This window comes from Periplaneta americana, chromosome 13 (assembly GCF_040183065.1).
Source record: "Periplaneta americana isolate PAMFEO1 chromosome 13, P.americana_PAMFEO1_priV1, whole genome shotgun sequence".
NCBI classification, from domain to species: domain Eukaryota; kingdom Metazoa; phylum Arthropoda; class Insecta; order Blattodea; family Blattidae; genus Periplaneta; species Periplaneta americana.
In genome coordinates this window covers 138,036,504-138,058,182 of record NC_091129.1, presented here as the reverse complement: position 1 = coordinate 138,058,182, position 21,679 = coordinate 138,036,504, and the positions used below count along the sequence as shown (strand labels likewise).

General features: G+C 35.6%; 1 protein-coding gene across 3 annotated transcripts in view; it reads right to left on the bottom strand.

Moving 5' to 3' along the window:
• Nost (Nostrin) overlaps nucleotides 1-21,679 on the bottom strand; it is a 227,041-nt gene that overhangs the window by 35,333 nt on the left and 170,029 nt on the right. For all 3 annotated transcript variants that reach the window (XM_069844338.1, XM_069844337.1, XM_069844339.1), the window contains one exon: nucleotides 4,106-4,191. In XM_069844338.1, the coding sequence (XP_069700439.1) occupies nucleotides 4,106-4,191 (86 nt within the window). The remainder of the gene's footprint in view (nucleotides 1-4,105; nucleotides 4,192-21,679) is intronic.

Genomic DNA, 21,679 nt, shown 5'->3' with positions numbered 1-21,679 from the left:
GGTACTATTTCGCATTGTCTGTAATGAAGCGACAGTAGCGATCCTAGTGGTTAGCAACTATCTATGGATGCACATTTACTACGTATTGAGCTTCGTGACTGTATATACTAGACTGTGCTACCACAGTCTAGTATATACAGTCACGAAGCTTGAGTTGTGGGGGTGCTAGGAACAATAGACTGTGCCGGTACTATTTCGCATTGTCTGTAATGAGGCGATATTAGCGATCCTAGTGGTTAGCAACTATCTACGGATGCATATTCACTACGCATTGAGCTTCATGACTGTATATACTAGACTATGGTGCTACTATCTTCAGTCTCCCGTCTCTGTTGCTCTCGCCGTGTCGTGTCTCTCTGACAACAGTGCCCTCAAACGGCATTCGATTGACTTATCCCAGGTTTCTTTTTATTTGGTTATTTAACGACGCTGTATCAACTACGAGGTTATTTAGCGTCGATGGGATTGGTGATAGCGAGATGAGACCGAGGATTCGCCATAGATTACCCGACATTTGCCTTATGGTTGGGGAAAACCTCGGAAAAACCCAACCAGGTAATCAGCCCAAGCGGGAATCGAACTCGCGCTCAAACGCAACTCCGGATCGGCAGGCAAGCGCCTTAGCCGATAGAGCTACGCCGGTGACTTATCCCATGTTCAGAGTCATTTTGTGTTCACTAAAGTTAGAATTTCGACGCTATCATTTAGATAATTCCAAGCCAGGACTTCATTTGTCCGATTATTAAAGAGTCCTCTGAAGTTAAGTATTTAGGCATAATTTTCGATAATCATTTAAAATGGAACCAACACATTAATTACCTTTGTAATAAATTACGTAAAATAGTGTATTATTTTGTTTTATTGAGGAATTACTTGTCAATAAGTTTGGTGTCCTATCTAGAATACTAGAGAAAGGTCAAAAGTTTTTTAATCTCAGTTATTAATCATTGCAAGAAATAAAATTCTATCATTAAAGTTCATAATGACCGACAAGGCATGGAACAGAAAAAAGGTCGTTGCCACTGTTAGCAGACTTCGTACTGTTATCCTATGGCTGACAGTAGATAAAAGCTACAGGTGGAATGTCGAACGCTATGCTATTGTTTGCAGGTGTATTTCCCCCCCCCCACCGCCCCCCTTACGCATCAGTCAATAACATGGAAGAGAACAAATTTGTGAAATCATTATTGTTCGAACAGAAGTTAGTGTGTTACTGGCCCTTTTGCATTAGCAATTGTCGAATCCTGAAGCGACGTACAAGTTTAGCGTTAGAAAAGTTAGTTGAAGTGTTTTCTTCTACTGGTTGCTTAATATTTTGTGTAAATATTGATTGATTAAACATGTCGGCAGTTAAGCTAAAATATACTGCACATTTATTATCCATTTATCTCTGAATGAGGTTTGACTTATGTACAGACCCAGAAACAAAATTTGGGCACCTAATTTTACAGAGTTCCTGACACAACGCATTGCGCATGTGCAGTAATGTAAGCTACTTGTGGACAGTTTTGCGAAGCTTGTTGCCTATATACAGGACTACTGCTACCAAGACTCAGCCCATTTTTTTATTCCGTATATGTACATCTATTATCAGGCAGTACATTGCACTTGATGATATGTGTCAGAGGAAGAACAATTGTTTGTGTACACCTGAAGTCTGACTAGTGTAACATGTATAGTGAGGGTCACGTAAGAACAGTTCCTAAACAGCAAATATTGCCGTCTTCTCAGTGTTGCCAACTGTTACCAGATATCACACGATCCTACGTACTGAATGATTTATTTATTTATTTATTTACTGTACTTTACTTTTATGTTGGAAGGTTATTCTAAATAATTCAATAATTTGCAAGATATTCTCTTAGGCAAACTATACGAGAAAGGGAACAACATATTAGGTATTTTGTCTGGCAATATGAAATTCATTGGTTTGACTAAACAATTGATTCACGAGATCTAACCTAAAAATGTATTTTGTTTGACTATATGAAATTATTAGTACTAAACGATGTAACCCGTATCTCATTGCTCCTTAACGGCAGCGGGTCGATGCAACCCGCACATATATTTTTGGAAAAATAAACGAAGTGTGAACTTTGAATATCGTCGTATACGTATTAAATTTTTGAGCAGCGAATTCAGTAAAATTTCAAGTTCTTTTTTTTTTTTTATGATTATGCGAAGATGATTCTCATTAAGCAGGGACCTACGATTATTTGAAACAAATTAAACAAAGGCTCTTAAGAATACATCCTTTTTAAGGTTATTTCACACACATATTAACCTACAAACATCCAACCCTATAAAATCACATAACCACCAAACACTTAAATATTTCACGCTAATGAGTATAAGTAGGGATTCTACTAATAATCCGCCATCCTTTTTTATATTGAATTCTAAAAAAATAATCTGCCTACTAATTCGAATTTTGGATACATTTTGATGTTTTTTAATTTCCTTTAGAGTTCGAATTAAAAATACCATCCCTTAATTTTAACTAATGAGCACCAAATACTGTGGAACATGAATACTGGGACTGGGTTTCCTTCGTGCGACAAATGTCCGTATGTAAAACAATGGATAATAATGGAAACAATTAATGCATCTGGATCTAGTGGAAAGCACATGCTGTAGATTATATGCCTTCATTTAAATAATATTTCTAACAAGTACGCTGCTCCGTCGACATAGGAGAAAGGCAATGTCTACCTGCTTAGATATAACACGGGGAGCAAGTCCCCTACAATCGGCAAGCATCATTGTTAGGTACAGCTTGAAAATCCAGAAACATTATGGACAGTAAAATATCGATCATATGGAAATGGGTACCTATTTAAGAGTTGATAATTAAATAATTGAATAATTAAATAAGTAAAAATAAATCAATAAATAATTTAATTAAATAAATCATTAAATAATTAAATAAATAAATCATTCTTTAAATAATTAAATAAATAAATCATTATTTAAATAATTAAATCAATCAATCAATAAATGAATAAATAAATCAATCAATAAATGAATGAATGAATGAATAAATGAATGAGTAAATAAATAAATAAATAAATAAATAAATAAATAGATAAATGAATAAATAAATGAGTAAATAAATAAATAAAAATAAAAAATAAATAAAAATAAAAAATAAATATAAATAAATAAATAACGAAAGAAAGAATGACATGTAGGTTCCAAAACGAAATAAATAAATAAAAATTAATAAATATAGATAAATAATTAAATAAATAATTACATAATTAAACAAATAAATAATTAAATAATTAAACAAATAAATAAATAATTATATAAATTAAATAAATAAATAATTAAACAAATAAATAAATAATTATATAAATTAAATAAATAAATAATTAAACAAATAAATAAATAATTATATAAATTAAATAAATAAATAAATAATTAAATAAATCATTATTCAAATAATTAAATAAATCATTATTTAAGTAATTAAATAAATCAATAAATGAATCAATAAATAAATGAATCAATATATCAATGAATCAATAAATAAATGAATCAATAAATAAATGAATCACTAAATAAATGAATCAATAAATAAATGAATCACTAAATAAATGAATGAATAAATGAATTAATAAATGAATGAATAAATAAATAAATAGATAAATAAATGATTAAATAAATAAATGAATGAATAAATAAATAGATAAATAAATGAATAAATAAATATATAAATGAATGAATGAATGAATAAATAGATAAATGAATAAATAAATAAATAAATGAGTAAATAAATAAATAGAAAGTAAAAAGTAAATAAATAAAAATAAAATAAATAACGAAAGAAAGAACAACATGTAGGTTCCAAAACGAAAAAAAACAAAATGATATTCCATAAATTTTGTAACACTTTCTCTAATATTACTCGACCAAGGCTAGTGGAGCCGCGGACGTAATGTGAACTATCGCGATGCGGTATTACGAACGCAGGAGCAGTAGCGCCACGGCTCCGGGCTGCAGGACTCCACTGGCCTTGGTCGAGTAATAATAATAATAATAATAATAATAATAATAATAATAATAATAATAATAATAACAATAATAATTAGTTAGGGCCTACCTTTCCTGTAGGATGGAACTAAGGTCCTTGCAGAAATCCCCTCCCTGCTTAATGTAGCGTCGCAGCTCCTCGAATCCATTCTGGCCCTGCAACAACCAAACAGCTCTAGTAAGATCAGAGCCTCTCACTTTGGAATCTGGAGATAGGCTGCGCGTACAACAGGCACCTTGGGCAATTTTCTGACGTGGCGGCGGCGGCGGGTGCTCTGGAACAGTCTGTTGGGGTTGCTGGCGTCTCTGATCACAACGTTGCAGGCCCTGGCGCCCTGCATCCTGCTACATGCTGGTCTCGGCGCTGTAAGAAGATTCGTCACAGTGCTCAGGTACGTACGTCGTGCAGAGGTGCTAAAAGGCTGCTATACAGGATGTAATTAAACGAATTTTACAAACTGAAGGGATTTAGAAGAGATAAAAAAGGGTAAATTTTCTTTATGTATACGGTGCTAAATGTCATTTTCGATATGTAGTAATATTTTATCATGTTTAATTCACGCAATAACAAATGTTGTTCATAGCTAAAATCGAAGTCTCGTAATTTTATTATAAGTAGGTACAATGCATTATTTTTACATTTCTGTGTTCTATTCACGAAAGCTCTTGAAGCGACAACCGACATTTATGCACGCATTAATAGCGACAACGTGGAGGGAGCCACGTGAGCAGTAAGCTGGATTATAATGTGATAAAAATGAACAAGTAAATAAAAAATAAATACATAATAAATAAATGCTGAATAACTTTATAATATCTTTACTGTGTTAACTTTTGCAATTTATCTGGCTGACTAGTTTCGGAGTGGTATCCTTCATTGTCCGAAGCTTAGTGAAGATCCCACGCTGTCTTCTGGTTTCATGTTGTGGTGGGGTGTGTCCATGATTGTGTCAAAAAAGAGTGTGTGTTTAAATTCAGTTGAGTGTTCAAGATGTGATGTGGGTGTGTTTTTGTATGATTATAAAATTCAAATTGTTCTAGGGTGTTAAGTTTCTCGTTGTTTGGTTGGATGTAGTATTTTCATGTCAGTGTCTATGTTGCTGTAGTTGTGATTGGGGTTTGTGATGTGTTCTGCGTAGATTGAATTGTTGTGTGGTGTGGTTATGGTTGTGATGTTCCTTGTAACGTGTTTGAAATGATCTTCCAGTCTGTACAATATAGAAGTCGTTGTAACGATTGCATGGTAGTTTGTATACACCTGATAAGTTGTATTTGTTTGTGTGTTTTGTCTGTGTGTTAAGATGTTCTGTATGCAATGTTGTATTTTAGTTTTTGAATGATGATGCAATCTTGTATGTGTTCTCATTTTCGTATGTTAGTGTGATGTATTTGTTTTATTCTTGTGTTTGTGTTGCGTTTAGTCTTTCTTATGATTGCAAAAGTTAACACAGTAAAATATTATAAAGTTATTCAGTGATTATAAGTGTTGAAAAAGTGTATCTAACAATGAATAATAAATAAACAGATAAATAAATAAATGGATAAATAAACCACTAAAATTTTAACAATGCGATAACTTTATTTTGAATAATGTAAAGATATCGCTACTTAAATTAACTGTAACTTCGGTTTTACCTCCCATAGAATCCCTCGGCGTCTGTAAAGTTCATTCGTCACACCTTGTATTTTAACCTGGCTTACTGAAAAGGCGTACGCAATTTCCAGTTTCGCGATCAGAGAGTAAAGTCTGAGTCAAGCAAGGGGCAGAACTATGCGGTCAAATGCGAGAATGAATGCGTTGTGATTACGCAAACGAAGGTGATGCCACTGAAGTGATGAACTCACAAAATGGGTGCGTGATTAATTCCTATATTATTATGTTTGAACACGAGACTGAAATACCCGTTGTGTTTAAATAAAACAAAAATCAGGGGCAAGTTACAGGAGGGCCATGTACTGCACCTTAAGTTGCAATATATTTTTCAAATAGTACATCGCTGCATAAGTAATAAGGAATTACAGGTGAGTGTTTTAAAGGAAGGAGTGTAATAGAATTCATATGTAGGTTGTAGGTCTACTATATCTTACTTCCGCGTCAGTTCAGTTTTTTTACTTCTTTCTTTCGAACATTTCTCAATCACACGCCAATTGCAATTAAATTTGATTTATTTGTTCTACAAAGGAGATTTTTAAATACAGCGGCAATCAAAATCGTCTACTGAGAAATGAACGTTGTTTTATGCCACAACACCAAAAGATGGCGGCGTACGTAGGCCTAAGTAAATCTCAGTGTAGAGGAACACAGAACGAACTGTGACGAGACTAGAACTCTAGTACCTACATAAGCGTTTCACCTTTAAGTTAGAGAACACGTGGCGAATATCGGTCGCTCTATCTAACCTAGCCTGACGGAGATCACCTGTTTTTAATTTATTTTATTTTATTCCATAGATTTTACATCAGCATTACAACTTTGGGATGCGGTTATGCAAATCTAGTTTTTCAGGTAAGGCTCCCTGTAAAGCAGATTTGAATAATTTCAAGGGAAAAAATTGTTCCGGGGCCGGGTATTGATCCCGGGACCTCTGGTTGAACGTACCAGCGCTCTGCCAACTGAGCTACCCGGGAACTCCACCCGAAACCGTCTCAACTTTTCCCTTTATATCCACACAACTCGTGTGGGCTGACGAAGCGCCAGAGACCCACATCGAGTGCACACAAACTCTGTGTGACTTGGAATTGTGGTTTTCTGTTAACGTACACAGTGACGTATATATTATGCAAATCTAGTCTTTCAGGTGAAGCTCCCTGTAAAGCAGATTTGAATAATTTCAAGGGAAAAATTGTTCCGTGGCCGGGTATCGATCCCGGGATCTCTGGTTGAACGTACCAGCGCTCTGCCAACTGAGCTACCCGGGAACTCCACCCGACACCGTCTCAACTTTTCCCTTTATATCCACACAACTCGCGTGGGCTGACGAAGCGCCAGAGACCCACATCGAGTGCACACAAACTCTGTGTGACTTGGAATTGTGGTTTTCTGTTAACGTACACAGTGACGTATATATTATGCAAATCTAGTCTTTCAGGTGAAGCTCCCTGTAAAGCAGATTTGAATAATTTCAAGGGAAAAATTGTTCCGTGGCCGGGTATCGATCCCGGGACCTCTGGTTGAACGTACCAGCGCTCTGCCAACTGAGCTACCCAGGAACTCCACCCGACACCGTCTCAACTTTTCCCTTTATATCCACACAACTCGCGTGGGCTGACGAAGCGCCAGAGACCCACATCGAGTGCACACAAACTCTGTGTGACTTGGAATTGTGGTTTTCTGTTAACGTACACAGTGACGTATATATTATGCAAATCCAGTTTTTCAGGTAAGGCTCCCTGTAAAGCAGATCTGAATAATTTCAAGGGAAAAATTGCTCAGTTGGCAGAGAGCTGGTACGTTCAACCAGAGGTCCCGGGATCGATACCCGGCCCCGGAACAATTTTTCCCTTGAAATTATTTGGGATGTGGATTTAAAAATTACACACAACCACCGGTGTAGCTCACTCGGCAGAGCGCTTATCTTCTGATACGGAGTAGGCCATGAAACTAAACAAAACACTATATAAAACAGAGAATAACTAAAATCGAGAATGATTTTTTTCAAAGTTCCTTCTGGCAACTTAATCGCGTAAGCAAATGACAGTAGTCCTAATGATGGATGATTATGAAAACAGAATGAACAATAAAAAAGAAGTATTTCATTCATTTAATCAACTTCACCCGAACAGTATAAACTTAACACAATCAACAGCTTCGAAAACAGTGCGAAAATTCAATGAAACAGGAAGCGTATGGAATAACTCAAAATCTGAAAATTACAGGTGAACATGTCTTTGACATATTAACCACTCACAAATACACACATAAATATGCATATAAGAGAGGTGGCACTTGGATATTACAGGGTGATTCACAATTTATATCCTTTTTTATTTCAATGCATTTCTATTAGTAATTATATTACATCAATAATTTTACTGTTATATTGTAGTCTGTTATATGCCATTTCATAATAATTATTGTCAAAATTATTTGTCTGTTTTAGGACTAACCACGAATAACTAAAGATGGAGGGAAGATTACTATCCGTTTTTGATCGTGCTCGAATTTCAACTAGGATGGGGGTGTGGCAATAGCCTGTAATGGTGCAGAGATGATGGAGACGGGAAAAGGGGAGACACGCGACGTTGGATGTGAAAACAATTCCGAGACTGCACGCAAATTTGATGCGCATGGGGTTCGGTTACTCAACAGAAGGGTGGAAGTGCCCCATCTTGTATAAAATGCACTTTGTTCACATCGTTCCAGGGATGAACGAAAGTTTCTATACCTGGTAAGGTTTATCTTGTCTCAGTAGCAATAAAACCAAGTCCCTTCAAATGAGAGTGGATATTATAGGAGGGTTGTAAATTTTCAGGATTCCTTTCAAAATCTTGTTATTGTACAGGCTGCCGAAACTCAATTTCTTGAAAGACAAGCTCAGTGACGGAACTACACAGTACGAAGAGAGATATTTTGTAATTTTATTTTGCGCTACAGAATGTATCAACTAGTCCCTTCCGCCACTGGATGGATGGACGGCATCGGTCCACTCCCCCATGGCCATAACAATACAGACGAAGTAAGATATATCTCTTTTCTCTCTCTTTTCACAGTGAGACAAGACACATCACACAGACTTTAGCAAGTGCACATACCTCACCGCATTCATTGTGTCACGAAGAGCGTACGGCCCAAGAAGAGCATCATCATAGTCACCGAAGGACGTGACTGCAATTTTACAGTTTTGTAGCACCAGGATTTTCTGCACTAAGAGACCCAGTAATGGCAGTTTTGGCGATTTACGAACCTACCCACATGGAACACGACTTCGTCTGACCACAGAATGTTGCTCAAGATATCTGATTCCTCATCAATCCTCACCAGCATGGATTCAGGTGGTTGTCATGGCCGCCAGTTTATCTCCTTGGATCAAACCATACGACAAACCGAATTCCCTTTGATATTGCCTCAGGAACTTCTTGGGACTTTCCGCAAATGCCATGGTAGCGATAGTTTTAGCCTCTTCTGTGACTAATCTCTTAGGAGGCCCACCAGACTTCTGTTCAGTAACTGAATTCGTACACATCAAATTCGCGTTCAGTATCTTAATTGTTTTCACATCCAATGTTGCGTGTTTCCTTCTAGAGTCTTCGTCTCTGCATCATTACATGCGACTATCACACCTCCATCCTAGTTGCCATATATCTTAATGTCGTCTATCACCTGATATCGAACTCTTCTCCCATTCACCATTCCTTCCAGTGCATCATACAGTAGGCAAATTTGAAAGGCATGGTGAGGGCCGATAAGCTGATACGTTGTCGGAAAAATTCACCATTAAAATGGGACACACTCTAGGACAGGAGAACGCGAATTCGATTATGCGCACTGTTCAAAACATACATAGGTGAGCCTGCCTGGAGAGAAATAAAAAATATGTTGCAACCGCCAAATTACTCTTCAAGGAACGACCACTCATATAAATTGAGGGAAAGAAGACAGAGGACGGACACTGGAAAGTTTTCTTTTCTCAATCGTACTATCAGGGACTGGAATGCTTTACCTGCAGACTTACTAAAGGCTTTACCAACAACCAAACACGTATTTAAAAATAGGCTTAAGGACTTTACTAATAGACGGTAATTATACACAGTATTTAAAGGATGTAAATGATATTTTGTTATTGAAGTCTTGTATCAATGAAGAATTATGTTGTGTCAGTGAAGTGTGTTGTGTCAGTGAAACGTGTTCCTGTCAGGGAAGCTTTATAGTTTATAGTGGCAGTGCAAAGTATTTGAACAGTGAAATATTTTTGAAGTGTTAGTGAAATCAGGATAGAATCAGTGAAATGTGTCGTAGTTCCAGTGCAGTGAGTGAGTAGACAGCGAAATGAGTGTAATGTGGAAAGGTAATTGTGCAGCTATGAACATATCATACTCGTGGGTTTTAGTTCGAACTTAGATTTAAGATATAAATTAGAGTTATTTTAAATGTTATTTCAAGTGATCGTGCTTCATTTAATTTAGGATATTCCTTATTATTATTATTATTATTATTATTATTATTATTATTAATTATTGTTTGTATTAATTATTGTCTGTATTAATTATTGGTATTATTATTATTAACTGTATTTTTAATTAATAAGTTCATTATTGTCATTATTGAGTGTAATTAGTTGTCACTGCCACCGGGTATATACCCATTGCAGTGTGAATACATACATACATACATACATACATACATACATACATACATACATACATACATACATACATACATACATACATACATACATACAATAACAATAGGAGTTTTGTCATGATCCGTCTGTGCTTATCTATTTAACAAATATTAGTAGTTTACAATATTTGTCACATTTATTTATTAAGTTTTTTAACGTTTTCGGCTTGAGTAAGCCATCTTCAGAAAAATGTTTATGCCTATATACATGAAAGTGGTACATTCATTTAGTACAACTGTTCCGTGCGCTCGCGTACATATTTTACATCGTGATGTTTGTAACTAGATTTATGTAGCTTATTAAGCTTTTCATAGCTGTAACAGTATTATGATCTGCATATGTACTTTGCTCTGTTCTTGTATATGACCCCTCATTATAATTTGGCTTAGGTATCACAATCTGATACATATTTTCTTTTCTTTTCTTCCCTCACAGTTGATTCACCATATTCTAGTCAGATCTGGACATTACTACAGATGAACCAACCTATTTTAATCGCAACCACATCGCACAGGTTTTAATTTTAGTATTTAATAACTTTTTAATAACTTTTGATCATGTTTTTAATACAGTAATGTTTTAATCATCGTATGTTCACTCATCTCCACAGAGACTTATATTTTTCAACTGTTTCATTTATTTGTACTATACACATATGTACCACTTCATGTATATAGGGGAGAGTCGGGTAGTATCGGACATCGGGTAATATCGGATAGTGCGTTTCTTTCATTTACCACCATATGGTAGTACCTGAATGACATGGTTACGTTTCTCTATGCGACATCACAGAAACGTAACCATGTCAACCAGGTACTATCATCGTGTGGTAGATGAAAGAAACTCACTGTCCGATATTACCCGCTGTCCGATACTACCCGACTCTCCCCTAGGCATAAAACTTTTTTCTGAAGATGGCTTACTCCAGCCGAAAACGTTAAAAAAAACTAAATAAATAAATGTGACAAATATTGTAAACTACTAATATTTGTTAAATAGATAAGCACAGACTGATCCTGACAAAATTCCTATTATACAGAAGGCAGTTTCTTCTCAACCTGTGACCCACCCAATTCCTTTTCCTCTTAGGGTTAAGTAATGGAAATGGTTTCCACAGTGGAGGAGCGTTGACGGTTACTGTACACTGGGTACATTTCGAAGTTTCGGCTAGTTCCCAATCTATTTGGGATTACTGAAATGCTACTGTTATTGCTATGACGAATAATAATAAAATTACAATATGAAACAATAACATTAAGATTCACTAACTGTACCAAAAGGTATGAACTACGTTTTCGTAGTTGTTTGCCCTGTTCGTGTGCCTGTCTATTCATGGAGTCCTGCACGTGAAATAGCGGTACCGGAAGTACGTGGCAGCTCGTGACCTCGATGAGGGGTCAACTTCCTGATCACTATGGGGACCCAAAACATTCCATGTGAGGTAAAGCAAATTATAAAGTAAGGTAGCGTACCAGCAGACCCATAAGAAACAGGAGTTAATTCATATTGGTGTTTGCATTTTTGGGGTGTTATAATTTGCTTATGGCAGTCATATCTCCCAGTTCGTAATACGAGTCTGAGTTCATTAAGCATTTCCATACGCATTCTGTTTATCGAATTATAACAGCAGTCGTCAAGTTTTGTGACAGCGATATTATTTTTGACCACTCAATTTACCACAAAATATATCGACAAAACGTTTGGAATTACAGTCTTAAAAGCATGTTTCCCGACTAATTTTTAAAGTATAGCCTATGTGCACTGTATGTCTGAAATTTATTAACCGTGACATTAAGATATAGGCCTAATGTAACAACACGAACGTATCAATCTCCACTTCTTTGCCTCGTATTAAATTGTACTATTTTGAAGATAATACTAGTGTATGTGTAGCGAAAAGGCGTAGGTATCTATTCCTAAAATAAAAATACACCGTGAAATAGCAATTGCATTAAGTTACTCCAGAGGAAATGTATGCAATATGAGGTGAACAGCACATTTTGATAATTTCACATACAGTAGTATGAAGAAATTTCAGACAGAGTAGCAATCATCTCCCTTCCAATTTCTTCAGTCAGAACACCTTTACACTTCACCTCTATATCTAGTATTAGATTCCATTCCTCTTTATTCTCAAAATAGCTACTAAAGTGAACCATTATTGAATAGAATAACTAAGAGAATGTCTTAGCTTGGTGATATACTTGAAGATTTGTTGTGGGTCTCCCGAAAAAAAGATCTCGGGATAAGTTCTAAAAGAAATGAACCTTGAACATAGGCTATAGTACTGTCGACATAAATAACTCTTTTTTTTTTTCTTCGAATTTACGTTCACTACTTTAGGCTGTCGGTGCTATCTCAATCTTGGCAGCAAAAAGCATTTATAAAAGTTAGGATTCTACTGATTTTTTTTGTGATTTATTTTACGACGCTTTTATCAACTGTTATGGTTATCTACAAGGTGAGCCAATGAAACGGGCGATTTTCAGATTCGTATATTTTCGGCTGTTGTCGGGTATTTTAATTGTTACATGCAACCATCTATTCTTCATTCGATAGCATTTGTTTATAACGGATCGTTGGACGTGTGAACAAGGTACTTTTGCTATTAAAGCATATTAAAAAAATAGTGATAGTTTCATTGCTGCACAATGGCAGACATTAAAAGATGCTGATAAAGTAAACCGCATGACTTTTTGCCAACAATTCTTGGATCTAAATGTTAACGAAGACATTGGCCACAATATGCTGATGAGTGATGAAGCTCATTTTCATCTCTCTGGATACGTCAATAAACAAAACTTTCGATCCTGGTCACCAACTAACCCTTATGAAATGCATGAGGAACCATTACACAGTGTCAGTCACAGTTTGGTGTGTAATAGCGTCATTTGGAATCATCGGTCCTTATTTCTTTGAGGACGATAATGGGACATCTGTTACTATAACATCACAACGATATGTCCGAATGATTCAAGAATTTTTGTCTCCACAAATTACCAATAATCCTCTCATCAATAGACACACGTGGTTTCAACAGGATGGCGCGACCAGTCACACGGCTAGACGCTCCATGGATGCAGTTAGACGTTTATTTTCAAACAACATTGTCTCAAGATATGGAGACATTTCATGGCCTGCGAGATCTCCAGATCTGACAGCATGCGATTTTTTCTTATGGGGATATTCAAAACTCCACCTCTACAGAACATCGAAGAACTCAAATAAAAAAATTCGGCATGAAGTTACTGAAATTCCTGTGGACATGTTGCGTCGTGTAATGAGGAACATACAATTTAGACTTGAAGAATTTGTGCAACGAAATGGGTCCCACTTGTGGGATGTAGTGTTCACAAAATAAGAATAAATGACGTACAGGTAAATGCTATTGTGTATACTTTAAATGTAAAGTGAAAGTTTCGTTTCAAAGTAATTAATGCAATAATTATTATTAAAGTTTTAAAATCGCCCGTTTCATTGGCTTAACTTATATAACCTATCTGTGCATTTTGAATTGGCTGATCAAGGTCAAGTACAAACATACAAAAGTTTTAACTTTGTCGTTCTCGTTTCTGATCACAGCGTACTAGATTCTTTCTGTTGTCAACATAAAGCTATTAGGTCGTCGTATATTTTGTAGCAAGGAGGCCGTGACATAATTTCTTATTTATTTATTTATTTATTTATTTATTTATTTATTTATTTATTTATTTATTTATTTTCGTGTCTAACCAACTCAGAAATTCAGTAGAATCACTTTCAATATATGCTACGTGTATATGTGACCGACCAGATTACCATGTGAATTAAATTCTTAAATATTGTGTCATAAATTTTTAAGTTGGTTAACCTGTCTTTATGTTGGCTAGCTTGTATCATGAGAGAACGCCATTGGTCAATTATATATAAATAACATCAGAATGCGTAATATAAACTTTTTATATTGTTACTGACATGCATATCGATATGTATAGTCGTTTTCGTTCTCGGTTTGTTGTAAATAAAATATCTTCACGTCACGTCCTACGCTTTCCGTTCTCGTTCTGGTTCTCCTTCCCGGTTTATTGTGGACCAGCCTTAATAGGTACGTACTCACTCTGGCTTTACCATTGAAGTCTCTTCGTTGCGACAGCTAATTTTAGAGTGAGACAAGTGACCTAAAGCCTTGGCTATCACACGTGCCTATTTCGATCAGCCCCAAGATTCCTTTTAAAAAAGAAAGGACGCATGTATCTTTCACACTCTCCAACTCTCATTTCACCTCCTAAATAATGAATATTGAAGTTTAAACATTTGTAATGTCCTGAAAACGCGGAATGTCCTAGTCTAATTTTATGTTCTTCATGTGAGGTACAATTCCCGCGTCTCGGAAGCAATAGTAGGCCTATTGTTTGCATGTGAAGTACTGTGCTGTGCTGTCTCCGTGACAGGGATCGAATACACGCATTTTCACTCGTGTGAGCTATGTGAGAAGTGGAGAGAGCTGCTCTTACAGATAAGATGAAAGCGCAGGCCGATACAATAAAGTAGTTTTTCTCTGTGACTTGCGAAAGCCGCCATCCAAAGGCATGTAGTACTGTTCTGTGCAATGTAGGTAACTTTTCTATTCTCACCCGATTCGTAGCACTATTACCGAGTAGGTCTATTATTGTCTTAAAAGTGCGTTGTAAATGGGAGAAAATACAATCAGATAACGTTATGAGGAGAAATAAAGACGTCTACCGTTTTCTAAATTTCGGTATGAAGATATCTCCACTGTCGAAATACAAACAATCGCAAAAGGAGAATGAAATAGGAGAAGGGAGGAAGGGGGAGAAGATATCTAGCAAATATAAAGTAATAAAAATACAGTATGTAAACGGTCAATCCTTTTATAAGCGACATTTCTTAATTAAAACAACAAAACAAATATTTGCATACATACTGTATTTTCTTCTCGATTCATGTATATCACTATTTTGTCTATATTTAAGCAATAGTTAGTTCGGAATATGTATGATAAGACTTTCTTGTGTTAAATTCTAACGTACCCTGTTTACATGTTTCGACCTATTTATGGGTCATCCTCAGAGCTGGTCGTTGTTGGTCTTGGCGCCTCGTTTTGTTTCCTGTGAGGGTGTGTTCGTGTGGTATAATGTAGAGTCAAAGAGTGTGTGTGTTCTGAAATTGAGTTATGTGTTGAGAATTTCATTGTGGTGTGTTTTCGTGTGTATGGATATTTCATATTGTTCTCCCCAACGAAATTCTCAACACACAACTCAATTTCAGAACACACATACACACACACACACACACACACACACACACACTCTTTGACTCTTCATTATACCACACGAACACACCCTCACAGGAAACAAAACAAGAGGTGCCAAAACCAACAACGACCAGCTCTGAGGATAACCCATAAATAGATCGAAACATATAGACAAGGTACGTTAGAATTTAACACAAGAAAGTCTTATCATACATATTCCGAAGTAATACAGTGTTAAAAGTTGTGTAATCAAGATATACAATAGTTAGTTAATAATGATGTAAAATTAAAATTGATTTCGTTATCTACTTATTCTCCCCTGATTGAGGTTCTGGTTGATATATACATCTACTGTATTATTAGACAGTAGGCCTACAACTCACTTGACGATATGTGTCGGAGGAAAACAAATTGTTTCTTGTATCTGAAGTCTGACTAGTGTAATATATAACTAGACGGTGATGTATGCAATGGAGGGGGAAAGGAACTGGTCACATATCCCATTATCTCCTGGCCTAGCTGCCTCATAAGTGATGTTTTATTGGTATCACTTGTGGGGTTCAGACCTGTCTTCAGATAGTTGACTAAACAAGAACTTACTTATCAAATCGTCACCGAAATAGAAAAAAATTAAGTTTCATTTAGTTGAATATATTAATAGAAACGTTATGCGCAAATTCCGTCACACTCATTACACTCTTATAAATGAAATCAGACAATATATACAGAGTGTTAAAAATAACGTTTACAACGTTTCAGGGATGATGGAGGTAAAAAACTTTTTTGTAAGTGACAAAACTTTGACAGAAGCGCCGTTTATTGTGTATGTAAGAGTTAGTGTAATCCTTAAGGAACGAGGCCAATTGTCGTTTTAGGGGTGGTGTTCAAACTGCCGTCCATTGAAGGCATTGCACAACTGGTACCTTCGTACTATGGAGTGTCTGCAACTCTCAAAAAGGCCAACATTGTCTCGAATAACATGTGCAGCTTCAACAAAGCGAGCAACTAAGTCTTCTACCGTATCGATCGGTGTCTCATACACAAGACGTTTCATGTCTCCCCACAAAAAGAAATCGATAGGTTAGGTCCGGTGATCGAGGTGGTCACGGTATCGGCCCACCCCTGCCAATCCAACGATCGGGAAATGTAGCATTTAGGTGGTTCCTGACACGACGATCAAAGTGTGGAGGGGCACAGTCATGCTGAAACCATATTCGTTCTCCGATGCTCAACGAGATATTTTCTAAAATTTCTGGTAAGTCGTTGCGTAGAAGAACAAAATAATTACCACCACGGAGAGTGTTAGGGACCCTTTTAACTTGTTGCAGGCACAGCAGTACAAACAGAACTAACCAGTGTGTGTTGTGACGGAAGTCAAGCCATCTACACTTCAGGCCATCTTGCGGCAAAACGGCGCATCTGCTAAAGTTTTGTCACTTAAAAAAAAAAGGTTTGTTTTTACCTACTCTATCATCCCTGAAGCGTTGTAAACGTTATTTTTAACACCCTGTATGTAATAAGAAACTTGGCAGATGTGTAACTAAGTCCTTAAACTGAGTTTATATTTTTAAGAAATTATTTAAAATGTATAAATTTAATGGCATGAAAAATGTGTAATTATTGCATTTGTTACAAAAGAATGGCTGTAAAACAAAGTTATGCCTAATAGTGAGAGACGGAGAAAAGCAAGCAGAATATATAAGTGAAGAAAATAGAAACAGAAAATTAGGCAACATTTTATTATACCGACAAATTGAAGATTAGATAATCTGCAATGAAGCACATTTCTAAATAAATGTGCAAAAGAAAGCAATAAGGAAGTGAGCTCTGAAGATGGGCGTTTGTTTGGAGTAGTCAAAGAGATTAGCTAGGTTAGCTTCAAGATAGTGCAAACAATAAGTGGAACAGGCGTAGGCTATCAGTTCTTGATCCTTTGTTTTCACAACACCGGCACTTAACAGATAATCTATGAGAAATTGTCGTGTTCCTGACGCTGGCATATTTTCACCTGAACAAAGTATAAAGGAAAAGTGTTGTTACGAAAACAAAAATAATTTATAGATATTTATGAAAATTGACTTTCTAACCATCACCATAAAAATAATTTTTGGCACGAGTCCACGTACAGTAATTCAACTAATAGACGGGTTTTGTTCGCAGTGTCTGCGAGTCAGTTTTTCACAGGGCATATTTGGTACTTAAAATAATGGTTCTTTATTTGAAATATGACATGAAAATGTTACCTGCTCGAAATCTACAAGGACTATAGCCAGTACCGAGTTTATACTAATATTCCTGAATTTAATCGCATTTAATTTTTGATAGGCAGTTCTGCCATTAGACCTGCGCCGTAGCCGCGTTGTCTATGCCTTAGACCAATGGTACGCGTATCGTATGGATACGAAGGGTACGAATCCCAATGTCTAGGTGTGTAAAAATGCTGACATTATACTTGTCAATAATAATTACTGCAGTTTACATAATTTATTTTACAATATAAACACCTGTTTTTCTTTGCTTCAGTAACATTTTACATAATTCATTACTATTATTATTATATGAATAACTGCAGTATGTATAATAATAATAATAATAATAATAATAATAATAATAATAATAATAATAATTTTGCAAACAACATTAATCATAGTCTTTTGTTATTTCTTATAGTCCCTACTTACTTACTCACTTACTTACTGGCTTTCAAGGAACCCGGAGGTTCATTGCCGCCCTCACATAAGCCCGCCATTGGTCCCTATCCTGAGCAAGATTAATCCAGTCCCTACCATCATATCTCACCTCCCTCAAATCCATTTTAATATTATCTTCCGATCTACGTCTCGGCCTCCCCAAAGGTCTTTTCCCCTCTGGCCTCCCAACTAACACTCTATATGCATTTCTGGATTCGCCCATACGTGCTACATGCCCTGCCCATCTCAAACGTCTGGATTTAATGTTCCTAATTATGTCAGGTGAAGGATACAATGCGTGCAGCTCTGCGTTGTGTAACTTTCTCCATTCTCCTGTAACTTCATCCCTCTTAGCCCCAAATATTTTCCTAAGAACCTTATTCTCAAAAACCCTCAATCTCTGTTCCTCTCTCAAAGTGAGAGTCCAAGTTTCACAGCCATACAGAACAACCGGTAATATAACTGTTTTATAAATTCTAACTTTCAGATTCTTTGACAGCAGACTAGATGACAAAAGCTTCTCAACCGAATAATAACACGCATTTCCCATATTTATTCTGCGTTTAATTTCCTCCCTAGTGTCATTTACATTTGTTACTGTTGCTCCAAGATATTTTCTTATAGTCCCTACATATAATAATAATAATAATAATAATAATAATAATAATAATAATAATAATAATAATAATAATAATAATAATTTTGCATACAACATTAATCATAGTCTTTTGTTATTTCTTATAACCCCTACATATAATAATAATAATAATAATAATAATAATAATAATAATAATAATAATAATAATAATAATAATAATAATTTTGCATACAACATTAATCATAGTCTTCTTTTGTTATTTCTTATAGTGGGGATACCATAGCAAAAAAAAAAAAAAAAAAAACATTGCCTTACACCGAAGACCAAAGATTAGCGCTGGTTAGAGTCCTCATGAGAGAAGAAAGTTTGTCGAGAAATTTCGGCCAGTGTATGGGACTGGTGTCCACCCAGCATCGTGATAAATTTGGCGGATTACAATGAATAGCGAGATACGGTTTCAAAAGACAGCTATAACGATTGGCAGTGATCATCGTGCCACTAAACGTTTCCCCCGTACTGGTTAGATGATCGTTCACCTCTCCTGAGGCATGCGGACACGAGGCCAGCAGTCTGAGTGATGATAGATCATATCTTCTGTCGCTCAACGGATTTGATTTTTTTTGTTTTACTTATTTCATTAACTATTTTCTTATTCTGTAATCTGTAAACGTTATTCCGAGTCGATTAGTTGATAACTGACAATAAAAATCAACTAAGGAAATGGAATATCAGCGGGAAATGCGTTTCACATTGCCTTGTCCGTAACAAATCTCACAGGATTTTTGGAAATTATCTCTGTGTTGTTGATGGTGGTGGAGCATTAGGAGTTATAACTTTGGAAAAGGAAGACGCCAGGAGTATGGAGCTAGTCTCGTACCTAAGCCAAGACTGCGCTTGGATGTGGGTTCGAATCCCGCTTACGCTGTTACTTGGTTCTTTTCCTCGAGATTTTTTCCAACTGTAACGCCAATGTCAGGTAATCCTTTGCAAATCCTCGGTATTGTCTCGTCAAAATAAAATCTCGCTATCACTAATTCCACCGACAATAATTACATTATTGTTAAATCGATTTAAATAAAGAAATATTCTAAGTGATTAATTTTAATCACTATAAATACTATTTCCACTCGGCGTTTACCATATGCTGAGGAACTCTGATATGAAGGTTGAAAGGTGGCAGCCCCCTATGCGAAAAGATTGCAAAGTTCCATGAACAAATCTAAAGGAATTTTAAGCACTCAAAAAGAATCAGAAATGCGGGGAGCATAAAATTGTTGACAAAGAAGAGCACAAAATAATTCATCATGGTGATGATGATGATGATGGTGAACTAAAAAAAAAAGAAGAAGAAGAAAAAAAAAGAAGCGACTACACAAAAATCTTAGTCATTAATAACAAGACACACTGAGACAAATATGTCTAGTAAGATCGCAAATCCAATTACGAAGAAAAAAGTCGGAAATGTTAAGTCAATAGGTTGCAATATATCCAGAAGTGAATAGTGAAAGAGTCCTCTAAATAAAAGGGTTCACTGTTAACTATTAAAACAGTAATAATAATAATAATAATAATAATAATAATAATAATAATAATAATAGGCCTAATAAAATTATTATTAATATTATTATTAATTATTATAATAAATTATTATTATTATTATTATTATTATCATACTATTACTATTATATTGATTGTATTTCATCTCATTGCCATTTTCTATCATTCATTCTCATCATCATTTGTTGTTTTGTTTCGTTTTGTACCTGTGCTAAACTGTAATTAGCCTTGTGCTGTTGTTTTGCACATTAATATTCTAAATAAATAAATAAATAAATAAATAAATAAATAAATAAATAAATAAATAAAATATTAATATTATTGTCATTATTAATATTAATATTATTATCACTAATATTATTATTATTATTATTATTATTATTATTATATTATGAAAGATGTCACAACTATTTCCTTTCCCAAATATTCCATTTTTCATCATTCTCAGCAGTTCCCAACTTTCCCTCAACATCCTTGCACAGCAATAATATGGAATGAGATAACCGGCATGTTTGCGTGATGTATTGCATATTAACAAGCACAACCATGCTACAATTAACAGAAGCGAGAGTCGGTGCCAGGACGAAAGCGTTGAAAATCGCAATAGAGAGAACTTCGCGACGTTCGTCTTGGTTGGCTGTGCACGAAGCAACATGGCTGTTTCCGTGGGAAGTTACACGTAACAACCGGAATTTGTTCTCACAGTTCCACACACATATGGCAGGATACTCGACAAACTTGCTGACAACTAGTTAAATGAAATATCATAAACTGCGATGAAGAGTCGAACAAGAATCCTATAGAAGAAAACGCACTGAACGAGCAGTCTCGGGTCAAAATACGGACTTCAACACTCCATTAATTTTGATTGGAAGCCTTGAATTTCACTCGGTTTCATCAACATCACCACCACCATCAACAAAACCATCATCATTGAAACTACTATCACCATAATCATTATCTCTTTTATAGACCTGAGGCCTATTAACACCAATTAGATAGTCGAAGACTCAGACGAAGAGTACAGTTTTTCCCCCAATGTTTGATTAACTATACTGTTTATTCGTTTCAACGTTGGCAAATCCGATACTTTGTGTATACTCATTTCAGGTTGTGCTGAGATTGTTGCTGGTTGTATGGCGTGATTTCATCGTAGTTCTACTGAGAATCAGTGAGGTCATCAGTTACCCCTGTATCCAACTAT